Source organism: Gallus gallus, chromosome 5, assembly GCF_016699485.2.
Source record: "Gallus gallus isolate bGalGal1 chromosome 5, bGalGal1.mat.broiler.GRCg7b, whole genome shotgun sequence".
Lineage (NCBI taxonomy): Eukaryota > Metazoa > Chordata > Aves > Galliformes > Phasianidae > Gallus > Gallus gallus.
Window position 1 is genome coordinate 17875796 of NC_052536.1, and position 21594 is coordinate 17897389.

General features: G+C 35.5%; 1 protein-coding gene across 10 annotated transcripts in view; it reads right to left on the minus strand.

Annotated features, from left to right (window-relative positions):
* Positions 1–888: 888 nt before the first annotated feature.
* The window catches only part of LOC415641 (nesprin-1-like), a 42563-nt gene continuing 21857 nt past the window's right edge, over positions 889–21594 (minus strand). For 9 of the 10 annotated variants that reach the window (XM_040701800.2, XM_040701798.2, XM_040701794.2 and 6 more), the window contains 9 exons: positions 10604–21385; positions 10185–10336; positions 9268–9427; positions 6396–6548; positions 5248–5415; positions 3670–3767; positions 3223–3357; positions 2292–2406; positions 889–1516 (listed from right to left, as the gene is read on the minus strand). In XM_040701800.2, the coding sequence (XP_040557734.1) occupies positions 1358–1516; positions 2292–2406; positions 3223–3357; positions 3670–3767; positions 5248–5415; positions 6396–6548; positions 9268–9427; positions 10185–10336; positions 10604–21385 (11922 nt within the window). In that variant the 3' untranslated portion in view covers positions 889–1357. The remainder of the gene's footprint in view (positions 1517–2291; positions 2407–3222; positions 3358–3669; positions 3768–5247; positions 5416–6395; positions 6549–9267; positions 9428–10184; positions 10337–10603; positions 21386–21594) is intronic. The other variant, XM_040701799.2, reaches the window with a different exon arrangement.

A 21594-nucleotide genomic window follows, 5' to 3' on the forward strand; every position in this document is an offset into this window, starting at 1 on the left:
TAACCCCGTAAACGTCAATCTCAACGAATCCCTCTTTCTCCCACCATGTGACCACACGCAGCAGAAGACAGCATGTACAAAAATCCTTGTAACACAGGCAGATAATTCACCTCATGAATTCACAAGTCAATCTTGTAAAACTGATGCAAACCTTCAATCTTCATATTTGTTATCTTTTCCCACAATATTTTAGTCTATTTAATAGGAAAACAAATGCTTGTTTCTTTTTGTGACTTAATGTGTGCTCTCTTAGACTTGGCTTATATTGAATGCATCTCTACTTCATACAGGTATGAACCGAAACAGAGACAGAACAAACAATAAACAGTACCAGGAATAAAAACAACATTCTAGCTTCTAGAGGCCACAGCCTTCACAAATAAGCTGGTTTTGGAATCAGAGAAATAGCTGTGAAGTTTCAGAGATCATTATATATTGATACTTCTGTATTTTGTTATAAGGCACAACGCTCCACTATGTACCTACAGAAACTGAGGGCAAATCCTCTGCTTTTTATAGCCTACCAGATGAAAATGCAACCTCTCCTCATTTGTAATTCAAAGTACACAAAATATGTAAGACCATAGGTTTATAAGCCTGAAGTTCATCTGTTGAGCAGCTAGGTAACATTTGGCCCCAAGACGTACATTCACTTAAACCCATCAAGACTACAGGGAGTGGAAGTAAATTTAAATACATGAACAGTTACAGAAATTGCACGTCTAAAACAACAATAAAGGAGTGTAGGAAGCTTATACTTCATCTTACCACATTACTAAATACAGACCTGTGTACCCTGAAACAGCCAACGCAAACTATAAAGGCTTAATATGGTCAAAGAACATTGACTTAAGCTTAGTTTTGAATGAAAATAAAAAGAAATCAAAATCCAGTTCTTCTTGCTTTATTGCACTCTGTAGAACTTCCTGTTGTAATCAAGAAGCCAATAAACAGTAATAGCTGAATATTCCTTTAAAATGTATAGTTCAACTCTTAAAATAAAATTTATTTAGAAAAGATATCATTTACAACCCATTCAGTAGTAATCATTCATTATGTACTCACAAGCAATATTAAATAACTTGTATGCAGCAGTTTCTTTATAGGGCAAACAAGGGCAATATTTTCTCCTTAGCAAATATAATACCCCACTGTTAAAGAGCAATTCAAGTCAACTTTGGGACAACTGTGATATACATAAATTTCTTACAAGAAGCTCAAGATTCATATAGTGTAATAAGAATATATACAACTGTGTCCAGTGCATAGCTTAACAGCAGCATGTGAAAAATCTATAATCTTGAATTGGCACACCATGACCTATAAGAAAATAATTTACTCAGAAAATGCAGTGTATTCAGAGAACACCAGTGAGGCACAATAAAACAATAAGATGTAGTGTAACCAGGTATGTAAGGAATAAATAGCGGGATTTTGCTCTGGAGGTCAGCAGCTTAGAACAGGTAAGACTTCGTCCCCGAAGCCATCTTCTGAAGGAAAGGGCTCCTCTTTTCACCTGGTTAGGAAACAAAGTGTCCATAAATACATAAGAAGTAATTCCATTGTAACCTAGACTTCTCTGGCACTGTAAACCTTCTAACTCTGATGCAGCAACAGACGACATATCATAGGACATAAACATGATTTAAACATAAAAGAAAACAGCATTAATAAAGGAGAGTAAGAATGAACATAAAGTATTTGTATATTATGTAATTACATATGCATACTACAGACAAAGACATATAATCATATGCATATAAACTTTACTTAATGGCCTGATAGGTAATAGAATTAAACTCATAGGTTGCTTCTAGTTTGGTTTCAACATACGTAACGTGTAATGTGGCATGTTTTACACAGCTATCTGTATTTGACTCACCATCCACAACCAGAACAGAAATAAATTTTTTCATTACCTACTTTGCTATGTTGAATGGACCCCTCTGTAGCCTACACATCCCATGATATGTAACAATAAAAGAGTGCTTCAGTCAGCTTTCTGGATTAATGGCAGATTAAACAAGTAGCTGCTTCATGCCAGCGTTTACATACAAAGAAGGTAACCTACAGTCAGCAATTCCCAGAAACTCAGAAGGGAAATCTGCACTCCAAGAATGAACAAAAGAGACAGAGGTAAAGCAGAGGAAGACCAGAGAAAGGAACAGTAGCACGAAAGAAAATACCGAACCGTGATGCCTTCAGTCCTATCTGCAATTAACAATATACAACATGCGTACCAGTTAAGCAGCTTATAATCTGGAGTTTTTAAAAGCTTTTAATTTACTTACCTTTCTTACAGTAATATGTTCACTAGGATTGATGATTAAGGCTTCCCTTTCCTCCTCGGTTTCCATTCGAATAGTGTATTCGCTAGGTACAGACCTGTAGCTACTGACTTCAAATCTAGAGGAAAGTTAAGGGACGACAATGGAATACTGAATTGCCTGCTCTTCCAAAGCAGACATTTAATTTCACATTTAAAAAAAGAAAAATATTTTATACACTGCAATTACTGGAGGGAGCGCTCCATAAACAGCAGTAAGACTTAGAGACTGATGACAACAAAAGCTATTTGCAAACTACTCTCAAGGTGTTATTTATTCTGAATAACCCTCATCATTGCTAGCTGGTTAAATGGTAATTTTCAGATCATGATAGCAATGAAGACTTTACTTGGGCAGATGACTTGTGGTATTTTAAATCTAAACCATGATGGTACTAAAGTTGCAATGCATATATTTCTTCTAACTTGGAAAAAATAACACTGAGTCATCAGAAGTAAGAGATTGAATTAAAAATAAAAACAATAAAAATCAAAGGCCCTTAACATTTTCTTGATCCACAGAGTTAGAACTAGCTTTTTAACAGTCACACATGCATTTTTCATTGCTTCGGGTACTACACTTATAGTTTCTATTCTATTATCAGAAATCTAACATCAACAGGAAAAATCATCACTAAAAATAAAAGGTAGACAAAAAAATCTGGCAGTTTTTCAGTTCTGTAGTACACTTCACATTTACTCTAGACTACTGTAAATGGAAACCTCAGGATGAACCCATTTAAAAAGAATCTGAGCCACAGGAGGAAGCAGAAGAGGAAGGTGGCTTAATCTCTGAATATGCAGGTTTTTTCATACTTGCATAAGGGTTTAATAGAGCAATCCATCGTATGCCTTCAAAAGAAAAAAAAAACAAAACATTTCACAGTATAGTTTACCTGTTACTTAGCTCTTCAGAGAGTCCAAGAGCTTCTTCTGCAGCTTCTCTCCTTCTCTTTTCTTCTGCTAGTGTTTGTGTCAGCTGTGAGAGAGCCTGCTGCACCGAATCATATTGTTGCTCAGTGTCTGCAAGCCTATAAATAAAATGAAAAATGAAATCAATATTTTATGTGCTGAAATAGTCAATTCATTGGTTTTTTTTTTTTTTTTAAGGAATGTTCTGTTTGGGGATAAGGACTCAACTGTAATGAGACACTTCAGATTAGATTTTGAGATATTGAAATACAACCAAATAATAATATTGTAAGAATATGACTGACACATTTAATGTACTGTAAATCTACGTCCCTCCCTTTTCCCCAAAGAGAGAGAAAAGCATTACTTATGCACTTACAATACAGCTGCTGGAAAAACAATATTGCTAATACACACTCTTCAGTTCTGACCTTTTTCTGAGTTCATTTAGCTCCATATTGTCTATTTCAACAATAACTGCAGATCTTTCCTGTGGTGCTCCAGGGGGAACTTCTGCTCTAGTTTCATCCTATTAAAAGGGGAAAAAGCTAGTCACAATTTTTCTAGTTGGAAAAAAGTCTCTGTATCAGTTAAAGAAGCCATGAGCAACACACAGCAGGGGAACAAAACTCTCTTGTGTCACTCAATCATTTAATTTCCAAAACCACAATTTTCCAAACCTGTTGTCTAAGTAAAAAATGACAACTGTCTCTGTGCGCTGCTGGACTTAGAAGATGCATGTATGCTGCACAACACAGCAATCCGAGCTATGTCTGAAGTGCAAGAAATACATCTACAAATGCACACAGTGACATCACACACTGACCACCGTTTCATTAATAGCATAGCTATCCTACTTTCAGAATCTGAGACAAAATATCTGTGTGGTAGCATATCAAGCCATAGAGACAAGCCAGTTCAAACAGAGGCAGCAGAAAAGTTCTACAAAGTACTGTATTCTTTTTCTCACATTTGTGGACTCTAGGCACAGAATAACCCATTATATTTTGTCCCCTTATGATAACATCTGAATATTTGGATTAGTTACTTAGCTGTAGCTGCACAGTTCGTTGCTATGGTGTAACACAAACAGCAGAACAGAAATATTAGGATATACAATAAGATGCCATGATGCACAAGTTGGGATCACCACCTGGACTGGCACTGAATAAATGCTGGGGAGTAGATGGCTATGTGTAATTGCAAAACAGGTGACAATACGAGACTGAATAAAGTAGGTCTCCCTTTTATTTTCTCCCACATAGACTATGACTAACATAAAGCAATGTTTAAATTCAGAGCTAGTGAGCTGTAGGCAGTGCAGAAGCACTGAGAGCTGCGCTTAAGCAGTTCCAAGTGTTGACTACAACACGTGAAGGAAACAGAACCTGAATGAATTCTTTGTGAGATAAGAAGTAGAGATTCATTTCTTTTTCAGAATACAGTTCTCCCTGTTATTTCTGTTTCTGGAGAGGTTTTATATATGAACCCACAGAATATTTTAGGGTCTCCCATTACCCAGTCATTATTGACTAAGTAAGGCAGTAGAGGAAAACATTTTAGAAATAAAAGGATCACAAAGAGATGAGCTTACACATGTATGATGGGTTGCAAAGGGTACTGCGATACTGAATTGGTGAAACAGATCTCACTCTCCAAAATATTACAAATAACTTTGCAAAATGGTTTGTGACTGCTGTGAAATCATCACTAAATCTTGCTAATCCATTGATCAGTGATCATCCAATTATCCTGCCAGTTATGGCCAATTTAAAAAAGATGATGTTTCAAAATGGAAATAGCATCTGTAAAGAGCTTCCTGAAAAATCTAATACAAAACCAGCTTTATAGCAATAGTTATCCTCAGTGTAGCATAGACTATTGTATCAGCAAAACAATTAGAAAAGAATAAGTAAATACTTTTTAAGTATTTATTTTTGTTCAGCACAAAAAGCAGCAAAAGCATGAGTATAGGAAGAGCCCTAGCAATTTTCATTATGATCATTTACCTGAATGGTGCCCTGGAAGGATGTCACCTGCATTGTTTGGTACTCCCTCTCCAGTCTTAAATAACGATTCTGCAAATCAGTGTAACGAAGCTGGTTATCCCTTAGAGTCTGAGATAGAGTTTTCAGCTGGGCGGACAACACGGCATTCTCTTCTGCTGACTGCACATTCTGAAAGAAATGATCATCTAAATTATTCAAAAAAAAACAATAAAGCAAACACAAGAACTATCTCATCCAGGAAATTACTAGATATGAGACCTGTTGTTGTAAGTTTGAAATTAACTGCATACTGTTTTCAATACTGCATCCACTTTTTGGCAAGGTCAGCTTAGTAAGATTTTATGAGCTGTTTTATGAGAAGTAGAAGTAACAAATCGTGAGTATTGTCTCTGTAATCAATACACTGGAAACAGTAATTCCAGGAATAAAGATGTTCATCAGGAAGTTGAGGTATGTAAAAGCTCATATTTTCGATAACAAAACTGTAATACAGTTCTTCACCCTTTCCCAAACATTCATCTTCATTTGTAGGTCAAGATTTCTATGACAGCTTCAGAATTTGGTTGAAACTGTTACTAGATCCATAAAATGCTCTGGTGAAGCAGTAAAAACAGACACAGATGAAATGCAACAAACCTAATTTGTTCTGAATAGCAAGATACACAAAGCAGGATCAGCGCTTAGCGAATTTCCAAAAGCATTTACAAACTTCTGCAAGCAAAACTGAACACATCCACACACACATCCACTGAAGGATTCATAAGGACACTATGAGGAAACATTTTTGAGGTATTTAACATTTGGTATGAGATAGCTAAAATTTTGCTTCAGCTAAGACAGTCATCCTTTCTAATGTAAAATACTTTAATTCAAGTTGAGCAACGCTCCATTCTAAGGAGATTTCCTTAGAATGCAAACTCAAATAAACATCTCTCAGTCAAATATGTGGCCAGGAAGGCAACAGCATAAACGTAATACTGAGTTTATGTTGCAATTTCTAGTCTAAGCCAAATGGTATGTTTTGAAGAATTCTAAGCTTTGAAGCGAAGTTTCAGTCATACATACCACCACTTTAGCCATGTTTCTATGTTGTTAACAGCTCAGATTCACACTGACTATTTAGGGTGACAGTTGTTGCTTTAAGTTACCTTTGAATTAATCTGATGTAAATGCAGATCCTTCTGGTGCATTTCCTGAAGACAGCGCTGTAGCTCATTCTGAAGCTGGTTCCTTTCAGCCAATACATGTTTGACTTCCTCGGGGGTGTCTGCACCTCCAGCAAGGGAGGCAGTTTCTAAAGCCTTAAGAAGTATCAGCATATTCAGGTTAAATGGTAAAGGAATTTTCTAAATAATTCAACATTAAATATACATATGGACTACACAATCATTTCCTTTTCACAAGATCATTTCCTTCTTGTAAGTTAATTCTACACGTGGAAGAAACTTTATTTACGTAAAAATCTACTACTAAATGTTTTCAGTCTACAAACTTCATAGAAAAAAAATTGCAAATGGTGTGAAGCACAAAAGTGGAAAAACAGTAAAGGCAGATGAAATTAAAATACCTTTTAAAAATCTATTTTCTAATTAATAATGTATGGTATTCATCACAGGGTAAATGCAGCTGTTTTTTAAATATGAATTTAAAGTCGAAAGCCCAATCAACAAAAAGAATTCAACTTTATCACTAATGAAGAAGGGCGAAGTTGTGAATATCTGGCAGGCCAACGCTATGATGTTAATCTCTAATAATGAAGGAAAGTGAGTCACCTTCAATGGTTTCTGGAATCTATTTTCCCATAAAATCATGAAATTAAGACTTTTACCACATAAGGGACTTCACGAACTGCAGTGTCTGCTGGGTTAACAGTTCTTGTTTGTCATCTTGAACACACAGAAAAAATGAATAGCATATGACAGCTATAAATTTTACCAGCTGAAACATTGCTTTTAGTGAAATTAATGAAAGATGGCTTACCTCTACTTCCTTTGGTACAGAAAAAGCAAATGAAAATTTTATTCCAACATAACACTTTCCTTGAACCTTTAATGATAATCTATGAAAGCAGACAACTGGGTCTCAGCTGCTGTCTTTCTAAATTTGGTATTTTGTTCCTGGCAGAAACCAACTACTCCAGATGCTTCAGGGAAAGAACAACAGTGCTTCCATTAGGCATCCCTCTCCCTTCTCCCCACAGTTCGGTTCTATTCTCATCAACAAATAACTAAGAGATTGATTTAGGCTCTTATGAATTCGCTAGCATCAAGTATATAAGTTCTGAATGCTGTTGCTATCGATGTAAATTACCAATTTCTTTTTTGATCCTGTTAAAAAAACGTGTGCCTGAAAACACACAGTAGAAATCACGTATCTCAAAAATGTTCATGTTACCTGAAAGAGCACATCTCTCTGCTAGTTTTGCATATCTCTTTATCTTGGATTCACAAGAAGTGAGAGTAAAGATTCTCAGTTCACATACACACATTCTGCAGTACAATTAGACTGTTTATCTCTTTAATTTCTTCTTTAACATGAACAAATCTCAATCTTTTCTGAATTTTCTTATTTTCTGTATCACGTTTTCGCTCTTTCAAAACATTTTTATTACAATGCTTCTGTGAAGCTGAGGTGAAGTGTACTGTTAACGGGCTTTGTGCCACTTTACCTACCATTTATTCAACATCCAAAACACTTATCTGATTAACGCTGCTTTTCTTAAAGTAAGATACAAGCAAGTAATCCCGTTTGTCCATCTGTATCAATAGCTCTAACATCAGCTAGGCAAATTTAAAATTGGATTTAAAAAAAATTTAAGATGTTCATGTCTCAAAAGAAGTCAGGCTGCTTCTGTATTTAGTGATTTTATATATACATACTGATTATTATAATCACTGGCTCAGGAAGACATAGTATACATGATATTTTTAGCTGAGAGAAAAAGAAGTAAGTATAGCCTGTACCACAGGCTGCCTGGCAGCTAATTAAGTCTAAGAGCATGCAAGGACTCAGTAACTGATAAACACATTGTTGGCACCCTACGAATAATAGTACAGCATTCTCTTCTCTTTTGAACATGTGTCATAGGAACAAGTAGCAACACTGGTTTTATAATAGTGCAAACTGCAAATGACTCATGATAGGAAGAAAATTGGCACAAGAATTATGGACCCAAAGTTATTTTCTGCCTAAGGACATAACACATTTTACCTCAGCTACTATGTAAGAATTCTTTTGTGAGTTATCTGAAAGCTCCAGCCCCTCCTGATTGGATAAAATTAAGTGAGAAAGCTATAAATTGGATTACTTTTTTTTTTTTTTTCCCCTTTCCAATACAGATCTCTGTATTTATCAACACCATGTCTGCTGTTGAATCATGCTCATGATCATTCACCAAGTTTGAACTTCTTCATATTATACTCTAATATACATTCATATATATTCTAATGTATTCTAACTAATCTAAAATAGCAATTTACAAAATTATTTAAGGAATTTACAAACATTATCAACTCTGTAAGGAGAAAATACAGCTACCTTACAGTTTAACCATAACAAATTGATACTCCTTATTGGGTAAGAATTAATAACCATTACTGGCTCATGACAGTTCTTCACCTTTTGTTTTATAACTATTCTTTTATTTACGAAGTTTCTTTGCACGCTTTTTATCCATTAAAATGTATTGCACCAGTGAGTTTTCTCTGTTATTTAATAAATGTAACAAACTTCTTTTTTTCATTTAAAAGAAGTTAAACTGTATCAACACACCTGACTCCATTTAAAAAGTGTTCTTAATTACTGCAACTCACTGTAGTTGCAGTAATTGTGTACTTGTAATTGTGTAGTTGTAGCTTGCTATTTGACTGGCTCCCAGAATAGCGAAATACAGACAGTACGCTCTAGCATATCAGCCTTCACTATCACATACCAGATAGTTCTCATTTAGGAAGCAAACTGCAAACTTAGTACAATAAATTGGCTGAAGTAGGCTGATGCCTCCTGCTATACTTTGTTTACCTTGACTGGGTAAACGTTGCCAGTGGAGACTGATTTGTTAACAATTATGTCTTCTTGCAGCTTCTGCAGTTCTGCAATCTGACGGTCTTTCTCAGCAACTGTCATTTGATACTGATTTTGCAGTGCTTGGGACTCTGAGAGGAGGAGGTTCTTTTCCATCCTGAATGTGAAATAAAAAACTAGCTATTAAATGAAAATATACTACATGGAAATCAATGAAAAGAATAAGGCTGTACAAATTGTTATTTCTAGAACAAATCATGGCAGTCTTTAAAAACTTACATGCAAATGTGGTATATTTAATGAGTATTCTCAACACTTATTTCCACTTGAAGATGTCTCTTTAAAATGGCATTCACAGAATTAGATACCAGGTGTGACATTATTCATTTGTCATAGGTAACAGAAGATGTGAACAATGCAGAAATGGACATTTGAATTTACAAAAACATTCCTCAAATGTGAAATGAAGATTATTTTCAATATACAGTTGAGTCAAATCTGAGTCAAATATTTCAGACATCTATTTAAAAACAACAACAACAACAACAAAATTGGGAGGAAAGGTTCAGGTTTAACAATGGTAACTTTTACTGAGACAACAACATGATATCATCAAGCACAGAAATGAGATCCCTTAACTTTAGATCCATACACTGAAGTCACCAGCTGGAGAGAACATATTCATTCAAGACTGCTTAAAATTCTACGTCAATAAAGAGATAATTAAGTAAAGATACAAGGATAACTGTGAACAAAGAAAACTGTGTGGAAGCTGATCGCGCACATTATGAAAATATTCTTCTGATAAATTACACATAATGTTCTATGTCAGTTATATGTCAGGTTGAAGTCAATGAAGAATTCTAAGCAAAAACCTTGTGTATTACTTGTTAATTTAATTTAAACGTTTATACCTCAATCCAGCAAGTTCACTCTGGTACGATGCAATCTCTCTCTCAGTTTCTGCTTGGAAGGCTTTTGTCTGATGCAACGCCTTTTCCAAATCATCAACCTTGGCCTTTAGTTTTGATATTTCAACAGCTGCAAGGCTGGCTCCTTCTTTAGCCTACATTTAATAAATACGATTAGTAAACTGGAAAGAAGACTATATAATTGAAGTTTTATTAGTAGCAGAATTCTAGTACAGAATTATTTTGCTTTGATTTTCCCATTTGCTTCTGTTTAACAGGAAAATTATCTAAACTCTCAAGATTCTACACATCTTGTTTAGTCATACTATGTTTTCTTAGCACTCATGTAATTTGCAAAGTCATGCATTCTCTGCATTAAATGAAAAAAAATAAAAAAAGTAATGTAGCCAGTTAAAACTTACCAATCTTTCCCTATCGATCTGAGGCACATCCAAATTACTTTTAAAATAATTTATATCATTGATGCTGTTGCAAGCAATGGGAAATGAAGCTGTGCCCCCCTGTTTAGTTTCAGAAGCTACCTTCTGCTTGCTGAGTTCCTGCAGCAATTTGTCTCGGTCATCCTGAAGACTGGCCATAGCCTTGGAAAACGCTTCAATCTGCTGAACATAATTCCCACATTCAGATGAGAGCTTGCTAATCTCCAACTCACGGGTGACAAATGTCCTACAGAGATTTTCAATTTCATCAGCAATCTGATCAACTGTAACCGTATCTGCAGGATCAAAAAGTACCTTTTTCAGAAGACCATTTTCCTTGAGTATACTGACAAGATGGGATTTAAAACTATCCAATTCAGCTTCAAGTTCAACTCCTTTCTTTTTTTCAGACTTGAGTTCTGATGTGTATTTGCTCTGAAGTATATTTAAGTCCTCTATTATCCTATCTCTATCATTTTGCAGAGCAGTCATTGCTTTGCCAAAGGCCTCATTCTGGGATCTCAGCTCTCTATTCTGAGATTGAACTTCTATGATCAACTCTGTAAAAGCATCGGGTTCATATCCATGCTCAAGTGTCTGAAATGCCTTACTGTATTCCCCATCTGCATCCTTAGTATTTCTGCCTAGTGATTTCTGGAGATCATCAATCTTTTTCTGAAGTTTTTCTCCATACAGTCCATTGGATGCACTTTTTTTTTTCCGAATGCTACCACTAGTTAACAGTTTCTCTCCAGATTCAGAAACAAGTTTCTCTTTGTTTAATGACGCAATTAAAGATTCTAAATCATTTACTTTAGATACTAATTTTTTATTTTCATGTTCCAAAGATACAACAGTATCCATTTGCAGTTGACTGGACTGTTGCAGCTCTTTTACTTGTTTCTGAAGATCATATTTTTCCTGTTCAAGGCCTTTAATGAAATCTAATTTCTGTTTAAGTAAGTCTTTTAATTGATGATCTTTCAGAGATAAAACTTGGTTAAGATCTTCCCTATACTTTATTAGCTGGGCATTCAGCATTGCATTTTCAGAATGAAGATCATCTATCTGATTAAGTAGTACCCTTAATTCTTGTTTCAAAGCATTATTCTCACTTGCATTGCCAACTATAAGATTGTCCCGCTGACTTATGACATTTTGGTGAAGATGCTCCAACTCTCTGTATTTGGAAAAAAGGTCATCGCGATCATTCTGAAGAGATGACATTGATTTTTTAAAAGCATCTAGTTCACTGGCAATTGCAGCCTTATCTTGACCTGCCTTATCTGCTTTCATCTGGAGATTTCTCAGTTCATTTTCCATCTTCTGACGGGACTCCTCAGACTGTTCTCTCTCTCTCTGTAGCGACTGGAACTGATGCTCATATTCTTTGATTTGTTCTCTATGTTGAGTCTGTACCTGAATCAGATAGTCAGAAATTCCATCACTTTTTGAAGAAATGAGTAAGGAAATTTCTTTATCTTTATTATTCAACATGATTTTCATTTGCTCAGAAATGGCAATCTGCTTTTCCAACTCAGCATGAATTTTTTCCTTTTCAGCAAGAAGGTTTTGCAATTTTTGTTCTTGTCTTGTAAAATTACTTTCCAGTGCTTTTATTTCTCTTCCAGAACTTTTACTATTCTCTATGAGATGATTAAGAGAATTATTTTCTTTAAGGACTGCTTGCAAAGCTTCCTCTTTTGACTGAAGAGCATTCTCCAACTCTTGCTGTCTATTAAAAAAAAGTACATTTTCTTCCTTTATTCTGCGGAGCTCTTCATGCCATGGTATATCAGCAGACTTTTGCCTTAAACACAGATCATCCCTTGTTTCCTCTCCCACAGAATATTTGATATTCAGTTCCTGAATCTGAGTCATTTTGTCTTTCAATTCATCTTGTAGGGACATTATTCTTTTATTACTGTTTTCTATTTGTATCTCTTTACTCTGGATAGCCTCTTTGAACTGTGTTTCCCAGGTTTTCATTTCAGTGATTACCCTGTCGCGGTCATTTTGAAGAGAGGACATACACTTTGCAAAAGCAGCTAAGCGTGCCAAAGCTGCATTCAAATCTGCCTGAAGCTTCTTGTTTTCAGAGTCCTTAAAGTTAATGTTGTCTTGCAATCCCTGAATCTCACTAATTGCCCTATCTTTTTCTCTCTGAAGGGCACTGTATCTTTCCTCTAGGTTCAAAAATTCTCCCTTGTGAACCAATTTTAATTGTTGAAGATTTAGCTCCAATTCTGTCACATATTCCCTCTTCTGGATTTTTAGTTCATCTTCTTTCCTCTGAAGTTCTTTTCTCCAATTAAGATTCTCAGCTGTAAGCCTGTCTACTTCTTTCTTTGACTGATCCAACAAGTTCACCTGTGAAGACAGCTTTTCACTGAGATGGGATATTTCTTCATTTGATTTGGTAAGCTTTTCTGACATATTACTTAAATCTTTTTCAAATTTTTCATTTTTTGACTGTGACAGTTTCACAGACCTTTCCAAATCCAGGATCAGCTCCTGGAATTTTATAGAATCCTTTTGCAAATGGTTGATCTCCTGCTGTTTCTCCTTTAAGAGTTCTTGTAATTCTTTTGTTCTGTTTTTATTTCCACTATTATCTCTCTGTGCACATTTCACCTTCTCCTCAAACAGTTTCACTAATTGTAACTGCTGTTCTTCTTTCTCTCTTATCACATTACACTTCTCTGCCTTTAATTCTTCCAGTTGCTGTAAGAGCACATTATTCTGCGCTTGTGCTGATTTCATTGTATCAGTAAGATGATCAACCTCTTTAATATGATTAAGCAATTCTGTCTCAAGGAATTCCCTCTCATTCTTGACTTTGTAAGAACTTTCTTGTGCATTTTCTAATTCCTCCTGTAGGAGACATTTATCATCTTCTAAAATCTTAACTTTTTCATTTAGACTAACAATTTCTCGTGTAAGATTTTTACACTCCATGTCCAGCTTTGTGATACAGTGATTTTTATGGTCTAAAGACCTTTCAGTTTCTTTCACTTTTTCTAAAATTACTTTTCTTTCTTGATCCTTTTCAGAGAGTTTATCCCTTAACACATCAATGTCCTTTAACAATGATTCATTCTCATATAATGCATCTCTGATTTTAGATTGCATATCATTTTGGTACACTTCCATTTGAATTTGGAGGTCTCCCAGAGCTGCTTTAGTTACAGTGATGTTATTATGAAGGACGTCATTTTCATCCTGAATTTTCTCTAAAGCCTGCTTTAAATTTTCAGAAGTTTGTTTCAGCTGTTCATTTTCCTCCATTAGCTGATTATTCTGTTGAGTGAGTTCATGAAGACGAGCCTGGTGTTCTTCCATTCTTGCCTCTTGTTCACATATCTGCCTTTTTGCTTTACTCTGTAATTCATCAACTTCCAATTTCTTGGATTCACTGAGTTGTTTCAGCTGATCCTTAATAACTTCATTTTCATCAACGAGTTTCTGAAAATGTTTCTCAAGAGCCTCCTTCTCAGATTCCCCTTCCCTGAGTCTCTGAATAGCCTCCTGTTTCTCTTTTCTAGTGACATCAATAACTTGCCTCATATCTGCTATTTTACTACTGATATTCTCATAAGCCTGAAGAAGGGATTCATACTCTTGCTTTAATTCACTGTGTTTAGCCTTCCAACCTGTTAATTCAACTGTCTGAGAATCTTTTAAGGTATTTAGCTGGAAAGAAAAAGCCTCTTTTTCCTGAACTATTGTCTCCATTGTAGATTTAAGACTTTCACATGCAGCAGTGAGGTTTTCATTTTCAGCCAACAGTCTAGCATTTTCAGAAACAAGGCTCTCCTCTTCAGACAATGGAGAAACTGTACTTGAACTTTGTTTTTCTCTACCAAGCTCTAACAACAAGCGTTCAAGCGTACTTGTCTTGTTCACCTGTTCCTCTCGTTCCAATAACAGCTTATCAATCTGGTCTTTTAGATATTTATTTTCTCTCAGAGCTTCTTTACGCGAAATTAAAGCTGCTTGTAATTTTCTTTGAAGGTGGTCTTTGGATTTCTCTTCTGCTACAGTCCTTTGTCCTTGTGGTTTAGAATCACTTACATTAACGGTTTTTGCAAGTGGCTCTTGAACCATTTCCATTTCTTTCTGAGTTTTATAGTCTGCTGCTTCTTTCAGATTAGTTTTCCCAGAGTAACCAGTCTCAGATAGTCGAAAAGAGGTGCCTTTACTTTGTAATCTTCCTTGAAGAGAACCACCTTCTAAACAAAACTCCATCAGTTCTTTTTCAGTATCATTTTCTTTAAACTCTTTGCATGACACTACAGGAGTACTTATCTCAGCCTTCTCACGTAGCAAACAAAGTTCTGTCAGAAGCTTTTTGTTTTCTTGACTGACATGCTTTAACTCCCTTTTCATACTGATTAGCTCCAAACTGGACTCCTCTAAATGATGAGCAAGCTCCTCTTTTTCATTCTTTATTTCTTCAAATGCTGCTTTGTAACGGTGGACTTCTTGGCCCTCCTTTAGAGCTTCTTTTAACAATTCCTTTTCAAGATCAAGTTTCTCCTTAAAGTCTTTAAGTGAAGAATGCAATGCTTCTATTTCCTCATTCTTTTCTGCAATTTCCTTATTAGCTTCCTTTCTCAGTTTCTGCAGCTTCTCCTGGCTCATCCTATAGTCCTCCTCACTTTTTTTAACAAGTGTTTCTTTCTCATTATTTACACATTCCAGCACCCTCTTCATGTCTGCAGTTTCAGCCAAGAATGTTTTCAGCTTTTTCTGTAGCTGCTTTATATCCTCCAAAAGGCTATCTCTACACTGCTCCTGGTACCGCTCCTGCTGTCTCACGGAGTTGAAGTCGACTACCATTTCTCCACCACCACCAAAGTCAACTAATATTTTTCTCAGCTCTTCCTTTAACATTTCTGTTTCCCCCTGAAGCTTTGCATAACTATTTCTTAGTTCTTCCAATTCAGTATCTTTACCTGTCACTGAAGTGATTAGGTTTTCTGATTCCTTAAAGGATGCAGCCTGAACCTTATTTCTTGATTTGTTGGATTCAAAATTCTTTAGGTCACTTTCTTCTTCTCCTTCTGCTTTAGGAGAAACAAGCTCTTTCCCAAGATCTTCCCAGAGAGCATTATGCTCTTGTTTGACATGCTTCAAGTGTTTTTGTTCATCAAAATCTGCTGCAAGTTTAGTGTGCTCTGCCCCCACTTTCTGAAATTTTCTTACATCTTCTTCCCTGACCAAAAGATCCCTCTGTAAGACTTCTTTTTCTATTTTTAACTGAATTACATTAGTTTCATTGCTGGAGTCCAAACACTTTCTCTTGTCTCTGGAACTGGGTTCTTCAGAACTGGAATTTTTCAACAATTCTTCCTTAACTTCAGACTTCATCATTTCAAGAGCTATTAAGAGCTGAGAATGTTTCTCTTCATATGCACTTACTTTTTCATCAAGCATAGTTTGCATATGAGCAAGCATGTTATCCTTTTCCTCTAAAGATTTTAGGTTCTGCTCACAGATAATTTGTTTTTCAGCAATGACATCATTTAGTTCTGCAATATTGGCCTGAAGTTCCTCTAAGTAAGTGGCCTTTGCTGACAAGATATCATTCAAGGCACGTATTTTGTCGTCTTTTTCTCTAAGCTGTTGCTTCAGAGTTCCAAGATAAGTCTCAAAATCTTTATTTTGATCTTCAACTAGTTTCAACTTGTCTGTTAACTCCTCAACTTTCTTCAACAACCCCTCTCTTTTTCCTTTCTCCTTCTCTATTTCTTCCTGCCCGCTCTTCTCTAGTTTTGCAACTTTTTGCATTAGATCTCTTCTTATTATCAATGCTGCTTGAAGTTTCTTCTTCAGATTCTCTTTTTCCTTGCCAAGTTTCTCAAGATTAAGATGCATCTCCTCCTTTTCCTTCATTAAGTCTTTAAAAACAGCCTCTCTGTTGCTTAATACAACCTGACTACATTCCAGTTCTTTCTTACAGACCTCAAGTTCCTGCAACACTCTATTTAGTTCTCCTACAGAATGATTATGAGCAGATTCAAGATCATGCAGTTTGCTGCTTAATGTATTCCTCTCTTCAGAAAAATTCAGCATTTCACTAGACAGTGATTCCATGATCTGGGTAACAAAACAGTCCTTTTCTTTCATTTGCTGGCTTAGACCAGAAATTAAATCCTTTTGCTGATTTAACTGCGAAGTCAAGTCTTCTATGAGTTGATCTTTTCTCCCCATTTCTTCAAGAAGACTTGCTACTTTTTTACCATCAACATGCAGTTTTTCTTGACTGGTTCTTACTATTTCTTCTAATTTATTTATCTTGTCCTGAAGAAATTGAATCTGTCTATTCTTTTCTTGCAAAAGAGACTGTTGTTTACATGAAGTTTCCTTGACAGCAATCATTTCTTGTGATAGGCATTCAATTTCAGATTCATAGGTACCCTTCATTTTATCAATATCATTCTGTAGCAACTCCTTCTCTTTCTCAAGTGACTGCATACTTCTTAATTCATCTTTTATGACGTCTATTTCTTTCTGTTTTTCTAAAAGAACCAGCTGCAATTGTTCTCTTTCTACTTCTTTGCCCAAAATAGTGGATATCAGAGTGGAGAATTTTTCCAATTGTATTTTACCATCAGTTAGCTGCAGTTGGAAATCTGAAGTCTGTGCATTCTTTTCTTTACCTAAAAGCCTACTACTAAGTAATGGAGATAAGCTTTGAGTTATTTCCTCTTTGGTAAGATCCAGTTCCTTCTGTAAAGACTGGATTTTGCTATCCTTAGATTTCATTTCATTTTCTAAACAGCTCAATTGCTCAGTAAGATTTTTAATTTCTAAAGTTGCCCTATCAAGTTTCGTCACCCATTTGTTTTCTGACTCAAGCAGACTTTGCTCTAGACTTTCAAATTTAAGTTCTAACTTAGAAAGTTCTTCACCCTTTGCACTAACCTGCATCTGTAACTTCTCTTTTTCAGTCTTCATCTGCAGTTGAACAGCATCTATCTGCATTCTTGAGTAATTCTCACTGGCTTCTAGTTTTCCATTCATTTCTTGGAGCTCTTCCAATTTTTTTTCCAAATGATTTTGAGATGCAATAAGTTGTGCGTTTTCAGCCACGAGTTTAGCAGCATCTTCTTCTAATGTATTTTTTTCATTCACTAGAGACTCTACTTGTTGTTGCAGACTACCTATTAAAAGTGCACTTTCGTGGCTGTCTTGAGATGATTTGGAATTTACATTATTCAACTCCAACTTCAGACGTGTTATATTATCTGCCTGTTCAGTGCAAGTCACACGCAGAGACTCCACAGCCAATTCTTTTTGCTGTAAATCTTGTTTCCATGTACTTATTTGGTCTAGAGCTTTACAGTGTTCACTTTTTACAGTCTCAAGCTCAACTGTCAAAGAATCAATTTTCTTCTGATTAATATTAAAGCTTTCATTTTTTTCCTGAAATTCCTTAGTAAGGTTTTTCATAGCTGCACCACTTTTCTCTAATTCTTCTTTGAGAATCTCAATCTCATTAGAAAGAACACTCATGTTTTTATTTGCCAACTGTAGACTGGAATCCTTCTCCTTCACAGAATTAAGCAGTTCGGCAATAACTTCTTCTTTTTTATTAAGAGCTGCAGTCAACTCAGTTCTTAGTTCATACTGTGCTTCAATTTTCTCCTGAAGAGACAAAAAGGCATTTTCTTTCTCCTGGACTAGTTCCTTAGATTTTTGTAGTTCTTGTGTTAGGACATGTACTTGACTTTGGAGTTGAGAGATTAAATTTACCTTCTCTTCGTCTTCCTGTGCTTTTTCCTTCAGAGCTTTGAGAAGAGTTTTATTTTCTATAAGAGAGGATTCGCTTTCTGATAAGGACTGGTCCTTCTCTACTATTACATCCTTCTGATGTTGTACTTCTTTTTGTAAATTCACTTTTACTTCCTCCAGCTCCACTACCTGTTTCTTTAAGACAAGACATTCATTCTCCTTTTCTTGAAGTTGTATCTTTAAGTTCTCACTGAATAATGAAATATTATTGACAGTTAAATCTTTCTCTGAAACAAGTACTTTTAATTGTTCTGCTTCTGAAGTTAAAAGCTCTAACTGTTTCTGCTGCAAAATGGATGATTCCTGTACATCAGAAAGGCATGCTTTTAAACTAACATATTCATCTATCTTTTGTTTTAAACATTCATCCTTCTGTGTAATTGAATCATTCAACTGTGCTGCTTTTTCTGACAAATTTCTAAGTTGACACTGAAGGTCAGAAATAATCTCCATATTCTCAGACAGTTGAACTCTAAGTATATCAGACTCTTCAGATTTATCTTTTAGTAACTTTAATTCTTGGGCTTGCCTCTTACATTCATTTTCTTTCTCCTGCATTGTCTGTCTAAGCTGGCTGGTTTCAGAACTTAGGATTTGTATTTGGTTTTGCAGATCTGAAATGACTTGTAAATATTGCACTTCTCCTGCCATTATACTATCTTTCATTTGTTGTAGCAAAACACCCTTCTCAGAAACAAGAGTTTCTTTCTCTCCCACGAGAGTTTTTAGGTTCTCTTTTTCAATCACTAGGCCATCAATTTGGTCCTTCAGAGCTAAAATATTATGATTCTGTTGGGATAAGTGTGAAGTTAAAGTAGCTACTTCTTCTGATTTTTTCATTATCATTGCATTAAGGTTTTCAATGTCTACTTTCAATTTTTCATTTTCTAGAGCTGCTGTGTGTGCTTGTTCCCTTGCAGACGTAACATCAGACTGTTGCTGAACCAACTGTGACTGAAGAATTTCAAATTCATGTGACTTCTCACTCAGTAGGTTTGAAAGGTCCTCCTTTTTATGCTTAAGCTCAGTCACTTCTTTGCTTAATAGCTGTAGCTGATTATTTAACACTGTACTTTCTTCAATTTTGTCAGAAACTTGCTTACGAAACTTTTCAAGTTCTGAACACTGACTTTTTAGAGTCAAGTCTCTTTCCCCTACCCACTGAGATAACTTTGATTTGTCCTCTTTAAGATTTTTAATTTCTTCCTGCAACTCTACAATATACAATTTACTGTCTTCAATTTCCTTATGCAATGAATCACACTGAAGGATTTTTTCTTCTAGACACTTGCTCTTAGCTTCAAAATCCAAAGTTAAGCTTTGAACTTGCTCTTGCAGCAGTGAATTATTTTCCTTACTCTGGCTGAGCTCTTGTATTAGGGTACTGCATTCAGATAACTTACTATTTAACATTTCTTCTTTCTTTGTTTCTTTGTCTGTAGCATCCTTCAGTTGAATGAGAACTGATTTCATTTGTTCACGCAACTGTTGTGCTTGTTCCTTGCTTTCAAACAACTGACCAGCTAACAGATTACATTCCTTTGTTTTCTTCTGCAGCTGTTCTGCAACTGAGTTTTCTTTTTGCTTTGCAGCTATTGAGAGTTGTTCAATTTCTTTTGCTAGAGTGCTTTTTTCACAGTTCAGTACTGAAAGAGTTTTTTGGTATTCAGCATCACTAACAGATAACTTGCTTTCTATTTCTGCCACAGCCTGGATTTTCTTTAACAATTCGCATTCCTTCACATCCAGAAGTTTGGACAAATTCTCATTTTCACTGACTAACTGTTGCTTCTCTTTTTTCACTCTATCCATACTTTTTTTCAGATGTTCATTTGCTTTCACTTGCTCTGCCAATCTTATTTCTTTCCCCTCAAGATCTGCCTGCAACTGCTTATTAGCTGAAGCTTTCTCCTGTGTCTCTATTTCCATCTTGCTAATTTGTTTCTGTATTTCACTTAATTGGTTATTAAGCTCTTTGCAACATGTCTCTTTGACTTTAAGATCTTCAGTTAATTTAAGTTTAGTCTCTTCATTTTGTTGCTCCAAAAACTCAAGCTTCTTATCTAATGAAATGATGATCTCTTGTTTCTCCTGTAATTCCTTTTTAATTGTTTCCTGGTGTTCAGCATGTTCTATAAGCTTCCTAGATAGCTGAGCCAACTCTTCATCTTTTTTGGCATCTTCCAAAACTAGTTTGTTGTATGAATCTTTAATAGATTTTAACTCATTTTCAAGAGTCTGTTCTTTATTCTCTTTCTCTTTAAGCAAACTGTTCCATTTTTCTTTTAGAGTGTTATTTTCCTCAATCTGAGACTTCAAATATTCAGCTTCTTTTCTTTGTTTATTCTCAGTTTCTTGTAGCTTTTCAGAAGATTTGCTAATTTGTTCTTTCAGCAAAGTAATTTGTGACTCACACTCCATAAGATGGTTATGGTATGCGACATGATTGGCCTTGATTTCAGAACGGAGATCCTTAACTGTAATGCTGTACTCACTGATTTGTTTTATCAGTTCCTCATTTTCTTTGGTCTTAGCTTCATTTTCAACTCTAATTCTCTCCAGTTCTAGTCTCATTGTATTACTCTTCTCAGAAAGGACAGATATTTTCACACTTGTATCTCTTACATCAGCTGTTTGTACTTCTTTCAGCAAATCAGCCTCCCTTTCAGCCTTTGATAAAGCCTCTTCTATCCCTCGTATTTCTTCATTTTTGCATTGCACTTGATGCTTCAGGATGATAACTTGTTCTGAATATTCTGTCATATTCAAAGACAAGGCAGATAACTCCCTGTCTTTTTCTGCCAGTGCTTCTTTAAGATGATCAATTTCTCTTTCACGTTTCTGGAGATCTTGAATAAGTTGAGATCTTTCCTCTAAATGGCTTGTATTCAATTTGTCAAGTTCCTCATTTGTCTGGTCAAGATCCAGCTGCATTGATTCTACCATGCCATCTTGCTTCAAAGTCTAAAAATCAAAAAAATAATGTTACAAGAATAATTCAAATGTACATTAGAAGGAAAATGGAAGATACACACCTTATGTAAATCTAGCATTTAGGCTAATCCATCACTCACAAATGATCCTTGAACTAATAGCTGTACGGGAACTGTTGAGTCACGGCCTGAACCACTGATTGATCACCTGAGGCAAGGACTGGGTCAGCCGTGGGAGCA